The following is an 18,188-nucleotide window of genomic DNA, read 5'->3' on the forward strand; positions in this document are numbered from 1 at the left end:
TGCGTACTACTACTATGCCTGTGCGTGTGCGCTAGCTAGCCCATCTAACGCATGCGTGCACGAGTGCACAAGCATCAGCGGCATGGGCTCGTGACCCGGGCATCGGAGTGACGGGCGGAAGCTAGCTAGCTCTTCAAGCCGGCCGGTCTCGCCGTCTCTGTGGATGAAGAGACGAGTTTCCACAGGGAGGAGGATCGGAGCGGTACTTGAGGCAATAAATACGTACGGGCCGGGGAGTGGCTGGCTGGTCGCCGTTGGTGCAGTGCGTAGCGGCGAGCGCGCCGCGTCGGCGCGGAGGCGGCCGAAGTTTGGTGCGGTATTTAAGGCGGCGATAACTAGCCCCGCCCGCGTATGTACGTACCAGTCCGTCGACCTGAACCCGCCGGGCAAGTACCCTAAACCCTAATTACGCCCGAGTAGTAGCAGGCCTCTGCAATCCTGCGCCTGCGTCGGTTTTCGCACAGGAGAGACGCTGTTGATACGGATGTGACTCGTCATGCGCCAGTATGGGAGAAGTTCGCTAAAGACTCTGATCTGATGCAAGATGCTAACGCACAGGTTAATTTATTCGTCTTGATCGGGCAGTTGTACGGATATGCTTACCCGCGTATCTGAAGTTCAGCCTATTAAAACTCGATTTGGTCGGATTTTCATCCGGCGGCTAACCTACCTTCTTCCTCGTGTGTGCCGCACCACCCCGCCCTGTCTTCATCGCCGCCTCCGTCGATCGGTCGTCACACTAAGTCCCGTCCTTCTCCAACTCCAGCGACCAGTTTCTACCCTGCATCTGCACTGTCATTCTGTCAACCTATTTCCTCTCTTCCACCGGTGACGTCGTCGTGGTCAGCCACCTAGTCCTTGCTGCCTCCGTCCATGTCCTCGCTTGGCCTTGCCGAATTTTTTACTTCTTTTTGCCGAATTTTTTACTTCTTTTTATTACTAGTAATCATGTACGTGCAACACACGTATTAGTGTAAACTTAAATAAAGCATATATTATGTCAAAATTTTGGAAAGAGAGTGAAAGAAGGAATATTGCCGTAGCGAGTGGTTAATTACTTATGATATTTGGCAAAAGAAAGGCACAAGAAAACAAGCACATGCAGTTGCAGCTCTTGCTTCATTCCCCTAGAATATCATCGACGGGTTTGCATGCTTGATCCCAGGCTCGAAGCCCAAGCTACCCCCACCTGTAACCATGAAGGCAACAATGGCTCATATCCGTATTGGTGAAAACCGCATGCGTGTCAATAAAAAATGCTATAAGACAACATAATTTACCGTGAATGTAAATTGTCAACATCATCCTGAGTAAGTGAGGGCAGGATAAACTTGCATCAGTAGGTACAATATATACTATCATAATGAAAAGTGGTACATGTAATTCTCTATTACAAAAAATAACATTATGCATTATGCATGAAGATGTCGCTGGATCCTTAGTACGCCTTGCCCATCAGGCCATCAACACATCGAGCACAGGTAGACATAGAAGCATCGGTCAAGTCATAGGGCTTAAGAGGAAAACGTGCCTGCACATGAAGCATTATCATTAACTGGGAATGAAGGGTTCTACTTTCAAGTGTTTGTGAAGAACATGGTGTAGAAGTCATTGCCCAGGATCACCGCCACACTTTCATCTCAACATCAATACACTTCCAGTACCACTAAGGGAAAATAGAGTTAAAATTCAGTTCAGAACGAAAATAGAAACAACCGTGGTCAAGATGCATAATCCTTGTTCAAATCAAACTGATAGTCACCAAGTGCTATATATTTTGGCTCCCTCCCAGATCAAATTAATTTACAATTATGGAGGATTGTTCTCAACAAAGTAATCGACAAAGAAGTGATCGCCAATTGCACTGTCTACTTATATCTTTATGAAAGCAAATGCAAGTGGAAACTACCAAGGTTCGGTAAATAAGGATTGACCAGTAGCTCTTTTTTAAACTGGAAGGTACAAAGTCTTACTTCTCACCACACGGAGTGGAGACCACATCTTGTCATTCTATTGAGGCGATACATCTCTGATCTCCAGATTTCATCTCATTGAGATTTTCATTCCCTCCATTCAAGTGCATATACATTCCGTTAAAACAAACTTTATTCAGGACCAAGTGTTCCCATGTAGCTTTATGTCCATGTTTCCTCTAAAGTTAAATGTATGAGAAACAATCATCAAGAAGATAAAGGAAAAATACATGGTTTCTCACTGCAAAAATATCTTGGTTCCTGGTAAGGCCCTTCACAGAAATGAAAAGAAAAACAATATCACAAAGACTTCTTTTCACCTCTACAAGAGAAATTCTCAGGAGTATGTATCTTAGTTCTCTACCATCGTTGGTCAAGTCACCATACAAAGATAACAGGTGAGAACAAACAAAATTGAATGCTAAGAAAGGGCGGGAGTTTTTCATACAAATAAATATGTATAAACGTTATTAAGCACAGCTTACAGCAATCAAAAATTATGGTCGGCCATGCAATTTTATTTTTTCTAAATAGGGATGGATGCAAGGATCAAAGTTTTAATCTTACATGTCATGCAGTCCAAGGGAGAAGTTGCTTCTGCCACCGCTCACTGGTCGTGTGCCTGATAGTTCCACCCAAAGTGATGTGCATCGACTATAAATTCCTCGTCAGATGAAAAAAGTGGCAACAAAAGATCCCTACAAAATCAGTAATTAACTATTCTGCTACATTAAGGTGAAGGCACGAAGCTAACAGATAGGTCAACAAAACGAAAATTAATGCTTGCTTAGTGGGCTTATATGTGCGGTAGGGTCTGCCCTGAATCATGTGAGGCATCATCCAAACACGGTGTTAAGCATCCCACAACGAGTGGTTCGGCGGCATGCCATAGTACAGGGAGGTTTTTGTGAAGAGCCAGGTGAGACAGCCAGTGCCGCTGAAGCAGTGCGGATGATGCCAGAGTTTGACAAAATACCAAGTTTGCAATTCACATGTATCAGTCATCATCGGTGTTTGAGACAGAGGACACCGCATAACTGAGCTTCTGAACAAAAGCAGGCAGAAAACATAACACATGGGTGAATCGATGACGCAAGGCAACCATTAAACCTAACATAGTTTCTGCTTGTGGAAAATGGATATGACTATGTAGAAGCAGAGAAGCACGTGATATATATACACTAACAGGACTGTATGGGATTAGTTAATAAGAAAATTACATAAAGCAAATACACATAGTCATTTATGAGATATTCCGGTTTGTAAGTTCTGTTTATGTTCTTATTTGAAGGAAGTGCCAACAATTAGATGGAAGTTATAATATCAGATGTCTATTTGGATATGCTATAAAAATTTAACAAATTGGCAACCTAAATACACGGTGTTGATTTGTTTTATACACAACATTGCATCTTTTTCCAGACACTCTCCCGATTTCACATGGGAATGCAAAAACCAAAAGTGAACCACCTTGAGCATACTCTACTCCAAGATGCAATTGGTTCTACACAAACGAACCATTATATTTTTACTCTCCCTGAGAAAAGCATGGGGATCAACATATATAAATGATTAAGCGGTCAATATGTTCGTTCTATGTTCCATGCCAGTGAAACGAACATCAAATCATCAAAGAAAGGTACTCCCTCCATTCCACAATGTAGTGCCTATAGATTTTTGTGAAAGTCAAACTTTGCCAACTTTGACCAAGTGTATAGAGAAAACTATCTACATCTACAATATCAAACATATACATTCTGAAAATATAACTCGCGATGTATCTAGTGATGTCCATTTGGTATTCTAGATGTATCTACTTTTCTCTATAAATATGGTCAAAGTTTGTAATGTTTGACTTTTGCAAAAATCTATAGGCACTACATTATGGAACGGAGGGAGTATAACAAAAAAAGGTAGCAATCCTAAAAATGAACAGAGATGTATACCTTCTAGAATGATGCTATTTTTTCATGTATTGCCTAATTCACAAACGCTAACAAGGCGCTAATCAAACAGCTGTATACTTAAATCTAGCAGGTTGCAGTGCTGCAATAGTCTAAACAATAATCATTTTCAGTGAGTTTGTTGGCACCACATCTCCTTCTGGGATCAATGGGAATTAACATACCTTCAAGTCTGCCAAGAGCTCTAGGGTCCATATTGTCTTGCAGTACAAATTGTGATTCATCGTCAGGTGTCCCTGCGAACAGAACAAGACCAAGATCAATATAGTACAAAACACGCCTGAAAAAATCATAACCAGAAATTTGATTCAAACAAAAAAGACAAGGCTAGCTTATGCTAAATTGACATCTCGGATGACCACCGTTGAATAGCAGCATTCCAAGTCAAAATGTGCCCTGTGTATTCTGGACACATCATTAGGTGCCCGTACATGCCTGTAAAATCAGGAACCAACAAATCTGATTTAGAAAAAAAGAATTCAGGGCTACCTTGTGCTAACCTGTTGAGCCACGGCAAATCTGCAACTATGAAGAACCAGCGCACTTTACTCGCAAAAACAGATTAATGAACATCACAGCATGCATTTGAATATTTGTCAACCTTCAACAGGTGTTGTTTCAATTAGTATCTAGCATCCTACCTTGCTGAACTAATTAAACGACGTGCGTGGCTTCGAGTTGCTGAGGCGGTAGCTCATCCAGATCATTGTGTCCGCGCGCTAGAAGTGGGCAGATGGGGCTGGCTATGGTGTGAGCGCCTGTGCGAGGACCAGTGGACCGACGGCTGCCGCGTCCAGGCAGTGGCCTCGTGCGAGCAATGAGATGTGGCGTCCAGGAAAGCAATCCATCGAGGGTTGGGCGGGGCGGAATAGATTGAGATAAGAACAGGGAATAATACATTGAGATAAGGCCAACAAGGCCAGGGAGGAGACCTATGCGGACCTCGAACCCGAAGGGGCCGGAGGGCTCCACCACCGCGCCGCGGACTTGCACGCCGGCGGCCGCCCAGCCTGCACCCGATTCATGCTTAGGAATGAGACCGGTGTGGCCGGAGAGGCGAGGGGGTGAGGGCGCCTCGGCGCCGCGGGCTCGCGCGCGGTCTCCTTCGCCGGTGGCCGCCCCACGTGCGTCCACTTTGTGCTCAGGGAGGAGACATCTGCGGCCGGAGAGGTGAGGCAGAGTGAGCGGCGCGGGTTGGAGTGAAGGGGGCGGCGGGGACGGCGGGGATGGCATGCACCGGGCGGGGCTGGGGCGGCGGGGATGGCATGCACCGGGCGGGGCGGCGGCGGCGGCGGAGTTCGCGAGAGATGCGGGCTACATGCGCGTAGTACTTCCATTTTTTTTCAGGAGAAGACGGCAGGCCCGTAATTTTAGCCGTGAACACGCGCGCGTGTTGGACGCCGGATGGCAGAGTTTTCGTCCGCCCCGGACGATGTTTTCTTGTTTGATAATACTCCCTTCATTTCTAAATATTTGTTTTTATAGAGATTTCAATAAGTGACTATATACGGAGTAAAATGAATGAATCTACACTCTAAAATATGTCTATATACATTCGTATGTGGTAATCATTTGAAATCCCTAAAAAGACAAATATTTAGAAACGGAGGGAGTACTAGTGTAGATAGTGTAGATTAATAGTAGTGTAGAAGTGTAGATAACAAAAAAAAAACTTTTAACGGAATTTCATTAAAAAAATCACCTTGTTTAACGGGCTGCATTGCACGGCCCATATATGCTCTGCATGTGGGCGATCGGCGCTTCAAGTTTGTACTCCCTCCGTTCTATAATGTAGTGCGTATAAGTTTTTTTTTTCAAAAGTCAAACATATAAACTTTAACCATGCTTATAGACAAAAATATGTACATTTTAAATACTAAAATGTAGTATGTCATTGGATACATAATCAGTTATTTTTTTCATGTTGTATATTTTTGAATTGTATATATAAATAGTTTTCTTAAACTCAGTCAAAGTTTGATTAATTTGACTTTTCAAAAAACCTATACACACTACATTATGGAACTGAGGGAGTACTAAGCATGATAAAGTAGCACGCTCATGTTGTGTCATTTGTTCATCGTCTCGGATTGCGGCTTAAACATGTTCAAGACATATCAGAAGCTAGCTATAGTGCCATCATTCAGGAGATTAACCTCAGGGGCGAAAGAGTTTAAAGGTTGCCGTTTCAGTCATGGGGTTAAAAGTAGTAAACTTTGAAGCAGATTCATTAGTTAAATTGTCTCTGACTTCACAGTTTGGTTGCCATGGTTGTCTTGATACGCCACAAGATCAATTAATAATTTCTATGAACATTTCCTAACAGAAAAAGCACGTGAGTATTGCAAATATCCTTATTTTTAATTTAGATTTTCTTTTCTTTTTGCAAATATCTTTAAAATACGTGAATATTGGCTGAAATCATGAACATTTTCTGAATTCACGAAAATTTTAAAAAGTATAGAATATTTTTCAATCATGAACATTTTTTTAAATTTTGAACATTTGTTTTCAAGATCATGAACATTTTCCTGAATTTAAAAACATTTTTCAAAATTTTGGAACATCTTTTCAAAATTAAGGAAAAACAATCATGAGTATTATTGGAAAAACATGTACTGTTTTTGAATCAGCCAACATTTTTTGAACATATGAACTTTTTCTGAAATTTGAGAACAATATTTCAGATTCAAAAACACTTTTGGAATTGTGTTAACATATTCTAAAAATGAATGAACATCATTTGAATTCACAAACATTTTGTTCAAATTCATGAACTGTTTTTGAATTCACAAACTTTAAAAAAAATAAACAGATTTTAATTTCCTGGAAAAAAAATCACAATCATACCCATATAGAAGGTTCTAGCGAGTGGGCCCATACCCCCCTGAGCGTCCGCAGCTTTTTGGGCCGGCCCATATAGGGATTCCTCCCCACCGGTTTTGGGAAGATTCTAGAACCTTCCCAGAACCGGTTTTTATTGTTTATTTCTACCGTTTTTTATTTTGTATTTCCTTTTTCTTTTTACCTTTTCTGATTAATTTTTTCTTTTTCTCTTTTCTTTAATGTTCTGTTTCTCTTTTTCTGAAATCGTGAACATTTGTTTTTAAATCGTGAACATTTTTCTTTTTCTCTTTTCTTTAATTTTCTGTTTCTCTTTCGTTGAAATAGTGAATATTTTTTTGAAATCGTGAAAAATTTTCTTTTTCTCTTTTCTTTAATGTTCTGTTTCTCTTTTTTGAAATCGTGAACATTTTTTTGAAATAGTAAACATTTTTCTGAAATCGTGAACATTTTCTTGAAATCGTGAACATCTTTTGAAATCGTGAACATTTTTTTTGAAATTGTGAACATCTTTTTTCTCTTTTCTTTAATGTTCTGTTTCTCTTTTTTGTAATCGTGAACATTTTTCTGAAATCTTGAACAGTTTTTGAAATCACGAACATTTTTTGAAATTATAAACATTTTTTTAATAGACGAACATTATTTTTGAAATTGCAAACATTTCTTGAATCCTTGAGAATTTATGATTGCCTGAAAAAAATCTCAACCCAGCTTTCCGTTTATCGGCTCGATCATGTCCAGCGACGAGGCGTGGGGCGTGCGCTTTCCGTTTTCTGCATGTCCTCGTCAGCACGGGGAAGGTGCTTTCCTTATATGGGAGAGCGCTCGGTCGAGCGAACGGGCGCCAGCTAGTCGGGTCCTTTATTTTCACAGGTATACTTGATATCATTTACAGGAAGAGATGAAACAGGTGAGGCAAGATTCTTTGCCTATGATGACGAGGCCTACAGGATGATTCAGAGAGATTGCGAAGCTGTACTGAACCCATTGGGCCCAAGGGATGCCCTGCCTCAGCCATTACAAAAAATCATAAACATGGTTCCAATTTTTATACACCGAACAATCACAATCCGAATTTGCGAAAGGGGATGGCGCCGGCGGGATTGGATTTGGATTTGGATTTGTACTTGCCCTCCCAAGCCGAATAAAACTCTTGCAGTCTGGCTGGATCCCCTATTCCCCTCCCTCAAATAAACCGTCCCCCTTCACTAGGGAAGGGAAGGGAAGGGAAGGGAAGGGAGACGCCGGAGGCTGGAGGGGATTTGAAGAGACCGCCGTGCGGCGGGTCTGGATTTAGATTGAAATTCCACTGGAGGGAAGGAAGGAGAGAGAGAGAGATCTATTTAGGTTACCACAAGTCAATGGAGCGGCAGCCGGCAGTCCGGCGACGGCGAGCTCAAGACACTAGTAAGCCGACTCTTCTCAGTTTGACTTTTTTTTTTCTTGGTTTGTTGATAAAAATCCTATCTTTTCATGTTTGGGTAGGCTAAGGCGATGTTCGCATGGCAGAAAAAAAACATCTTTTTATAAGATTTCTGGAGGAATACCAACTATCTCGATCAAATAATGCTACTAGTGTATTCAACTGAATTCATTCGTTTAAGATCCGATATGAGCAAGCGTCTCCCTGTGAGAGCGGAGACATTGCGGTGACTACAGTGGCTGATAGGCCTGCACCGGATTGTTCCTTTTCCTTTCAACTAGAATGATGAAACTCGAGGGGGCTCTGCATGAAGAAAAAAAAAAGAACCTCACATACATGCTCAATTTAAGTTTTCGGTATTGTTGGACAAGTGTGTTGGTGTGCTTGCTAGATGCTGCTTTGTGCCTCAAATTCTGAATTATTTTTTCACTCAAAAAATTCTGAATTATTTTTAGCAATGTATGCTGTGCTCCAGATGGATTGGTTGCTTCACAGGCCAAAATAAATGTCTTGCCCTGTCAGCAAGATGATGATTCTCAGGGTGATTCACAGATGCCAAACCTTCCAGAGGTACGCTATGACATTTTGCTAACTCTAGGCTCAGTGCAAGTAAAATGCCAGTGAACCATGTGTCACGATGGCTCCTAATCCCTTGCTTTTTACCAAGTGCATAATTAACTTTCAACAACAGATAGCATTTGCGACCATCCTTTGTCTTCCAAAGGAGCCTCATAAGTTGCCTTCAACAAATGGGCACTTCCCATTTACATTATCTATATAGGTCCCTACTTGCTTTGTCCTAGGATACCTCGAATTCTAGGACATATTATGTGGTAACCAAATGTCCCATCTAACCCTTCCTGCTTACCATATTTGGATTATTTGTTATATATGTGAATGTTGCCTTTTTAAACTGAGTTGGAGGCTTAGCTTGCCTAGAATCCTGTGTGTTTTGAAACAAAAAATTTGAGCGCTTGGATATTTTGTATGTCAGGACAGAGGGAGTATAATCATTTTACAGTTTAGAAACAAATGGTTGCTTTCTAGGTAGGTCATAACTTGTGTCTTTGTGGCATCATTAAGTTCCACACTTCCACTTGCTTAAGTCTTAACAAGTGTGGCATGTTATCTGCGGCGCTAGACCATTACAGGCAATAAAATTGTAACTTAGACCTGTATATACCCTTGTAGTTCTAGGTTGATATTGTTTTATCTGACCTGCTCAATCCATTATATCCTATAAGTTCAGTTATTAAGGTTTATATCACATTTCTTACACTAGCGCAGCCAAAGTTGATCAATATTACAACAATTACATGGACCTCCTGTTTGTAAATGATGCACTATGGGTACCCTGTCCAGAAGTGCATGTTCTTTTGGATCGCACGCTGTTGTACAGTAAACATCATCCTGTCCATCGTAGTTGGCAAAGAAGCGATTAAGTTGGCCACATGCCTGATTTGGGCATCTACATGGTTTTTTTAGTATATATATATATATATATATATATATATATATATATATATCTTGTAGTGTCTAATCAGGTCTGGCCACTGGCAGTTTTTTTTATGCTTCCATTTACCTTTATACTTCCTCCGTTCCTAAATATTTGTCTTTTTAGAGATTTCAAATGAACTACCACATACGGATGTATATAGACATATTTTAGAGTGTAGATTCATTCATTTTGCTCCGTATGTAGTCACTTATTGAAATCTTTAAAAATACAAATATTTAGGAACGGAGGGAGTAGTTGTGATGCTGAACTTATCTTCCATGCTTTTTTGCATGCAGGACATTTGGCGTCACATACATTCCCTGATGCCAATGCGAGATGCTGCCCAAGCTGCCTGTGTCTGTCATGCTTTTCTACGTTCCTGGAGGTGCCATCCCAACCTCACTTTTTCTGGCACAGCATTGGGTATGAATAAAAAGACTTGTGTAAATGATGAAATTGCCAGAGACTTTCGTAGCAAGGTTGACCAGATCCTGAAAAAACACTCAGGCATTGGTGTGAAGAAACTTAAACTTACGATTGACATGATTCAATATTACACTGCCAAGGATTATTGTTATGTCAACAGTTGGCTTCTGATTGCTGTCACACCAGGAATTGAGGAACTTACACTCCAACTGTCTATGGGGGAATACAATTTTCCATGCTCACTTTTGTCTAATGGGAGTGGAGAGTCAATCCGTTATCTCCATCTTTGTGGTTGCTCCTTTCGACCCACAGCTGAACTTCCTTGGTTAAAAAGCTTGACAAAAGTGCGGCTTCATGCTGTCCGTTTTACTGGGGATGAGTTAGGGTGCCTTCTGTGCAATTCTTTTGCTTTGGAGCGGTTGGTTCTCACGCATTGTGATGAGATGGTTTGCTTGAAGATCCCTTGCATGCTGCGCCGGCTCAGGTACCTACAGGTTTTTGGCTGTGAAGATCTGCGAGCGATAGACAACAAAGCTCCAAATATATCCAGCTTCTTGTACAGCGGAGAACACATTCAACTGTCACTTGGAGACACATTGAAAATGGAGTACATACACTTGTATTTCGGACGTGCACTTCATTATGCTTGTGTTGAACTTCCATCCAGCATGCCAAACCTCAAAATTGCTAATATAGATTCGAGAAGCGAGGTATGCTCCTAAAGTTTTAGCTTAATGATATGCATATCATGATACAGCAGTCATACCTTGAGTAATTAACCTGACATGTTTATGCAGATGGCCAATACACCAGTGCCGCGCAGCAAGTTTCTCCACCTCAAGAAGCTAATTATTAGTCTTGACATAATAGCCTTTTCCTATGATTATTTTTCTCTAGTTTCCTTGCTTGGCGCTTGCCCCTCCTTGGAGACACTGGTCTTGGATGTAAGTTGCTGTTGATATTTCTGTGATTCTAATAGCTTGTCCCTTCTTGGAGACACTGGTCTTGGAGACACAATAACAGTAGTATAATTTCCCCCCTCCTTTTTCGCATCTTAGGTATCCAAGGAGAAAATGGAGCATGTCTCCATATTCACAGATCCCTCAGATCTGAGGAAAGGACAGCAGCATCACAAGATGAAGAGAGTGAAGATCCTAGGATTCACATCTGCAAAGAGTCTTGTTGAGCTTACTTGCCATTTTCTTGAGAGCATAACATCACTTGAATACCTTAGGCTGGAGTCGTATCAGAGTCGTCCAAGGTGTTGTGTGCCTGCTAACAAACGTCGCAAGTGCTTCCCACTGCCCATTGATGTTCTGAGGGAAGCTCAACGAGGACTCTTGGCTATCAGGACATACATTGAGCCTAAAGTCCCTTCCATGGTAAAGCTACGTGTGGTTGAGCCTTGCCGCCGTTGCCATGCTGCTGTTGAACTTTAGATTAGATGTGTAACTCATGATTACTCAATGTTTTATTGTCTGGTCTTTGGAAGTGTCATTGTTTCTTGAAGCTATATCATCAGAAGTCCATTTTGTAGCCGGAAGTATACTAGACAGTATTCTTTTACATATGCTTGGAACCTTGGCCAACCCTAGGTGACGCCGCCGCCGCCATGTTGGTATGTTGTTTTGAAAATGTTGTCATATGCTTGGAACCAGGTTTTTTAATTGTGTCCAGTGAAGTATACTAGACAGTATTCTTTTACATGTGCTTGGAACCTTGGCCGCTAGCCGTTTCGCATCTCTTCTTTAATATATACGTAATATGCATGCTCGTGCATATTTGAGAGGAAAAAAAAAGCCGTCGTCGCATCCATGGCGTTCCTGGAGGCCGAGCTGTTGGAGCGCCTGGAGACCACTCCGGCACCGGCAGGGGACCTCGTGCTCATCGGTGCCCTCCTGGCGTTGGTTCTTGCTCGATCTACTGCCGCGCGCGTCGTCTTGTTGGACCGCGTTGATTGACGATTCCATTCCAGCAAGGCCGCCCGGCAAAGCTGCGATGGTGTACAGTACAGACTCCCACCGGTCGAGGTGCTCTGGTGGCAGCCGGCACCTGAACTGAATGAATGAGCTGATGAGCGGCCATTGCCTAGACGTACAAAGCTGGAGCTTTTTTTTTTTACAAGTCTAAACGTATAAGCGTATAAACATTTAGATACATTAAAACTGAGCACCTTTCCAGCCCTCTCAGGCTATTAGCACTTTCAGCCTTTGGATCATCAGTTTTCGGCCGTCAGATTTACTTTTAATCCCGCCTGGAATCATTGTGTTCGCTAAAACCGAGTGTTTCCTTGCTGTGCCGCTGCTCCCGTGACTATTTTGAACGCCTGGTGTGAAATTGGGCCTGATGGGCTTCTACGAGTCTCCTTCCGTGCAGCCACACCCCACACGACGCTCCTTTCGTCTCTCTGACTCTCGCGCACGACCTGCCCTTGCCAACCCTAGGTGACGCCGCCGCCGCCATGTCTTCATCTCGCAGCCCCTCAACTGCCCCGTGGGAGCGGCGTCTCCGTCTACGCCTACTCGCCGCTGTCCTCTTTCTCCGGTATTCCCTAAAGGTGAAGCAGGGAGCATCTTTTTCTTGAGTTGGCATGAGCTCCATCCCCAAATCAGTGGCGCACTACATCCCTGAAGCATGTGTCCGAGTTTTCAAGCCATATCTGGAGTTCTCGGGCGCGTCGTCGCCAGATCCACCATGTCGAGCAACCAGCTGGAGGTACCTACAGATATCTGACCAGTTTCAATTGGGGGCCTCTCGGTTCGGAGGGGCTCGGGGAGGGCGTCACTTCGAGGGTCTGGAATGGCTCTAAAGATTGGTTCCTTCAAGTGCAACTTCCAATTTATTCTTCATGTCACTTCTTTTTTTATAGATCCTTTGTACTAGATGTCAGCAGAAGGTGATCAGTATATTAGAGACTTCAAGAAATTTGAATCGGATCTCACAACCTCATATCTCTCTCTGTCTCTCTCGGTTGGTTAACAAGTTGCCCTGGTATTGATGTTTATTAAGTTTCTCCCAATGTTTTTCTTTTGTTTCTCTACATGTTAGGCCAACGAAGGTTTACAAGTAGGTACAAATCTTCAGAGACTCATCTTCTTGGTAGGCAAAGAATAAATTTAAGTTAGTATTTCTTAGTTAATTAAACACCAGGTCCGGAGGGTTGAAACAGATTCAGAGCACTGAGTTATGGTGGAGCTGATGTGTTCTTTCTATACGTATTCCCTGGGAGATGATCACTTAATCTGTAAAATTTGATGGTGCCCGCTGGGAGTTCATGCAGACTTGTTTCCTCATGTGTAGTTATAAGTTATCTGTTCACAAACGTTCAGCTGCTGCAGTTGATGCTTGGTTATTGCAGTACATATGTTAACTCTAAACTGGCCAATTGATTCAGTAAAACTACTTTTTGTTTGACTGTAGCTTCAGCAAGGGTACTCTTATTTCATGACGCTATACTGAACCACTGGTTTATTGCTCGAATTATACTACACTCTTAATTGTGATTTTTTTTTGAAGCAAATTTCATGTCTGCTACTTATGGGAAATTTAGATAATCGTAGGCTTTTCAGAAGCTTTCGACCCTAGAAAGCTCTTAAGAAGCTGCACTACATGAATATGCGGATATTACATGTATGTTTTTCTTTCTTTAAATTTCCGATGCTTATGAATCATCCATGTAAGTAGTTAGCATGTATGGAAGATAATATATGTTTTGATCCGTCGAGAGGTGCTTTTTCACTCCCATTTCATTTCGGCTTTGCCTCCAAAATATTTCATTGCTTCTTGCACATCTTGGCTACTTGATTTTTGTAACTTTTTGCAGTTTCATTTCATATTTTCATGTAAGATGTGTGCTACATTAAGTTCTTTATTTTTTGGCTTCATTACATTGTAATCTCATGTTTTTTGGCCATTAAAATAGTAGCCACCTTTTACAATGGAACTAGACACTCTTTGCTCATTTTACAAATGATTTTACCTGACATAATGTAGTACACATTTTTGCAGGAACTATTGTAAGACATAGCAGAAGAATATAAGTCAATGTAAGATGCCATGAGAAACCAAGAGAGGGAATTAAAAACATGTGATAAACATAAGAAAAAGAGGACGCATAGCAGTGGTCTTTAAGAGCACTATTGCATAGATAGGATGATGTTTACCTACAACCACTGTATTCTGTGTATATTTGAATTTCAATCTCTGCCAACTTACAAGTGGTTCAAGATAAGAATATGAGGGTGTATAAGCAGGATAATAGGATAATATGCCATGGTGGACCACACTAGCTTATCCAAGTGCTCTAAGATATTAGCGTATGCGTGAGCTTTGCCTCGTATGAAGTCCATCACAATTGAACACAGTTCAGTTTGTTTTTTTAACTTACAGGCTTACAGCTACTAACTTTATCTTATCCGCTCCATTTTCTGGCAAACTAGGTTGAGAAAGGCATGATGTTGTCGGTTGTGTATTCTAAATGGGTTGCTGTGGTGGATGGAGTAGCACGACTTCGAGTTCTTTGCATGCCAAAGAAAAAAAGAATTGCACATTCTCAAAACTTGAGACATGGAGCTTGTGGAAGACTTTTCAATTTGTATTCAACCCATGATACAGTATGAGCATGGCCATTTTTAAGTATTTCTCTTAAATATACTCCTTTGTTGGTTTGCAGTTATATTGTGGAGACCAGATGCAGAACTCATATATCAAAAAACCGAGAAGGATTCTTGATGGCCCCCCTTCCCCCTCTCCTCCCGCCCCCCTCCGGCGACACAGCACCACCCAACACCACCACCATCTCTACCCCCTCCCTCCCGGCTCCGGCGACCGCATCCTTCCATGATCCCCTTCGTTGGAATGACTCACCCACCGACAAGGCTCTGCGGGCTGCGCTCGGCGTTGGCGACGCAATGGGTGAGGACTTCCACGCGCAAGTGTGGAGATGCCTCTCCATGCACATCAACCCGCGCCGCCATGAAGCTCCATGCTTCCTCTCTGTGCGCGTCCACCACGACTCGCTCGACCTCGATGAGGATCTCGTAGCTGTCCTCATGCAAGCCTGCCTGGGCGGCAACGCTCCCGCCTTCCAGGTGACCCGCCTTCAGGATCAGCTCTTTCGCATCTCTGTCTCTCACAACCGCATCGTTCAAGCTCTCATAGCCGAACCCATTCTCACTGCAAAAACCCACTCCATCCAGTTTCTTCCTTATCCACCGCCACACAACGCCACTCACCAACCTCCCATTCATCGAAGAAAAATCTTTGACATCGGTGACCGCTTCGGCCATGCTGACGCGTTCCTACGCTCTCAACTCGGGTTCGTCCCCTCTCCCGGAGTCGATTTCGAGCTCAATATCCTTGAGCTCTTCTCATCCAAGGTTTTCGAGATGCCAACGGCCTCGGCCTCATCCAGCTCTATCATCTTCTTCGTCCACAAAGCGGACTTCATGGTCGATGAAACTCTCGTCGCCACTCTTCTCTCGTTCCGCTTTGGTGGATACGCGCGCTCCATCGCCGTTCTCCGTCTGTCCAACGCTGCCTTCGCTGCGCCGATCTCCTCCAACATCGTCGCAACTCTCATGGCGGCATGCTCCCCAATTGTGGCGCCTCGCCTGTTCGCCACCATTACGGTTGCGCCTCAAGGCTCGCCGGCATCGCTGCCTGGGCGGCCATCGTCGCCGCTCCGCTTAGCGCCCGCTCCCCCGCATCATCGTCAACGACCAACCACGCTCCCCTCCCTGCATGTCCTCCATGCAGGTGGGACCAGCTGCCTCCAACGGTCAGCTACACGTTGGGCCTATTGCGACTTCCGCACCGCTCTCTGCTCAGCGATCGCATGCAAAGGTACGACCATTCCGACCGGGGATCTCGTTTAATAAGCTGATTTTCTCTAAGTACCACTGTCTTGTCACCACTCCCAGCACATGTTTAACCCACAAACCAACCACCCCTATATGGATTGTATTCTGTTCTAAATCAGTGTGTGCTAATGAAACCTTGATTAATAATGCTCTAGACCACCAATTCTCGTTTCAACGGGCCTTCCACGCGACCACGCTAGCTCCCAACTTGTTTCTAGTGCATGTCTACTCGGACCAGGTCAGAACTGAAATCCTCCGTGTCGCGACCATCCTTTTTTCAAATTTTGAGCTTCAACTATTTGACTCATTTGACCAAGCTACGCAAATAGTGCGATCGGTACCGCTGCATGTACTGTCTGAACCGGACTCAATTGGACCGTCCGTGCCCGTCCTTCCCACCCACCGCACGTCCTTGCTTGGACCGCACCCGTCAACTAAAATACTAACACCAGATCTATCTCACCTGCACGCCAAGATTCATGGCACTATTCACTGCGTGGATTCCACCGCTACTGACCATGTTGACCGCAATGCTCTCGATGGCCTGGGACACGTGTGCCACTCACCTGGATCGGCCGCCCCCGTCGAGTCTTCCCACATCCCTTCTCCAGAAAGAAAACAAGACGATGTAGATAGCTATACCGTACCCCACATCCACTAGCCCGGTTTTTTAAAAGAACCGCCCTCCGGTCGGCCGCTGGGCCTGCTCGATCCCCTAGGCGCCTCTTCACACCCAACTCCACACCCTTCAGTCACTGATTCACGGGCCCCACCATCGCCCCCCAGCTCGTCCGCACAGCATGATGAAAACAACGCTTGCATGCACACGCATGCGCCCATCATCACGTCTATTCCACCACCTGCCTCCCCTACCTCCGCCAGCCTATGCTCCGCCCAGTCCCCTCAGCTCCGTCCCGAGATCGCCATTAACCAGTCGCACGCCCCTGCCTCTGCTGCCACCCCTCTGCAATCTTCGATCTCCACGCCAATGCAGGACCCGCGCTCCTACCGGGAGGTTTTGCTAAGCTCCCCACCTCGGGTCACTGCATCCTACCGCCCGCATCCATTGGCCTCTCCGGCCTATAAATCTTCCTCTCCTTAGCCAGCCAGCCTCAAACACATACACCACCATTACAGCCGCAAGAAGAAGACTAGATGCTTCCGGTGCCTTGCTAGCAACCACACTATCGCAGACTGCCGTGACCCCGTAAGGTGCTCTCGCTGCTGGTGCTCCGGCCACCGGAGTTTCAGGTGCAAGGCCATCTGATTCCTCCCGTTCTTTCCTCCTATGCCTCCTTCACCGCGTATTAACCCCGCTTTTGTGCGGCCCCCTTGCAGCTCAATGGCACACACGACGGGCACCCACACCGCCTCCGGCTCGTCCGCCGGCTCCGCTCGCTCCAACGGCGCGCCGATCTGGTTCGGCTCCCACTGCGTCCTCACCAACGATCTGCCTCCCTTCCGCCTCCCGCTCATCTTTGGGCCGTGTGCATCCTTCTCTTCAGCCCCGGTGCCGTCCTTCGCCCCGCCTCCGCCTCCATCGCCAGTCACCATGCCCACCGCAGCCTCATGCTTCTCTCCCACGTCACCGCACATCCCTCTCCTCGTCCCTCCCAGCTGCCTCGTCCGACAAGTTGACAACCTAGCCTACGTGCACCTCGCCACCCCCATGCACAACCCATTTACGTTCATTCGTCAAGCCCTTGCACACCACCGCAACAACCCCACGTTCGGCCTCACCTCCTCCGCACGTGGCGCCGGGCATCTCTCCTTTCCCAACGCGGAGGAGCGCCTCGCGGCCACATGCCATGGGCCAATTCACCACCAGGGCAATACCCTCTTCTTCGAACGACCTGAGCACGCCGACAACAGATCCATGGCCATCTTCATTCACATGGCGGAGATCGAGGCTTTCGATTTCCCCGACGAACTCTGGCACCCGGAGGGGGTTGACTACTTCTTCTCTCACCTTGGAGATTTTGTCTCCGCCGACCAACACTGTTTTCAGGGTGACTACCCGAGCGTTCGCGCTCTGGTCATGGTTGCCCGTGATTTCGTGCTTCCCCCATGCCTCATGGTGCGCCTCCCTGACAACGATGTTGTCATTGTCAAACTTGAGAGCCGCGTGCTCTTTCGTCATGGCTCTGATGCTTCCCCCTTCTCCTGGGAGGATGGAGACAACGGCTCCCTCTCCTCCCT

At 44.8% G+C, this 18,188-nt stretch overlaps 1 protein-coding gene and 1 long non-coding RNA gene across 7 annotated transcripts; one reads left to right on the forward strand and one right to left on the reverse strand.

Moving 5' to 3' along the window:
- Positions 1–995: 995 nt before the first annotated feature.
- Positions 996–5,207, reverse strand: LOC123093461 (uncharacterized). Of its 5 annotated transcripts, none has more exons than XR_006445340.1 (3): positions 4,579–5,207; positions 1,281–4,372; positions 996–1,189 (listed from the first exon to the last, which is right to left on the reverse strand). It is a non-coding gene; the product is annotated as an uncharacterized lncRNA (long non-coding RNA). The 5 variants fall into 5 exon arrangements; XR_006445342.1 differs by having other exon boundaries at positions 1,281–3,018; positions 4,102–5,207; XR_006445341.1 differs by having other exon boundaries at positions 1,281–2,245; positions 2,541–5,207.
- Positions 5,208–7,778: 2,571 nt separating this feature from the next.
- Positions 7,779–11,830, forward strand: LOC123093462 (uncharacterized). 2 transcript variants are annotated; one of them, XM_044515438.1, is made up of 5 exons: positions 7,779–8,188; positions 8,680–8,774; positions 9,999–10,838; positions 10,926–11,072; positions 11,187–11,830. In XM_044515438.1, the coding sequence occupies exons 1-5, from the start codon at positions 8,143–8,145 to the stop codon at positions 11,565–11,567; spliced, it is 1,509 nt and encodes a 502-aa protein (XP_044371373.1). In that variant the 5' UTR covers positions 7,779–8,142; the 3' UTR covers positions 11,568–11,830. The 2 variants fall into 2 exon arrangements, with proteins under 2 accessions (XP_044371373.1, XP_044371374.1); XM_044515439.1 differs by having other exon boundaries at positions 7,785–8,188; positions 8,660–8,774; positions 11,187–11,813.
- The last annotated feature ends 6,358 nt before the right edge of the window (positions 11,831–18,188 follow it).

This window comes from Triticum aestivum, chromosome 4B, assembly GCF_018294505.1.
Source record: "Triticum aestivum cultivar Chinese Spring chromosome 4B, IWGSC CS RefSeq v2.1, whole genome shotgun sequence".
NCBI lineage: Eukaryota > Viridiplantae > Streptophyta > Magnoliopsida > Poales > Poaceae > Triticum > Triticum aestivum.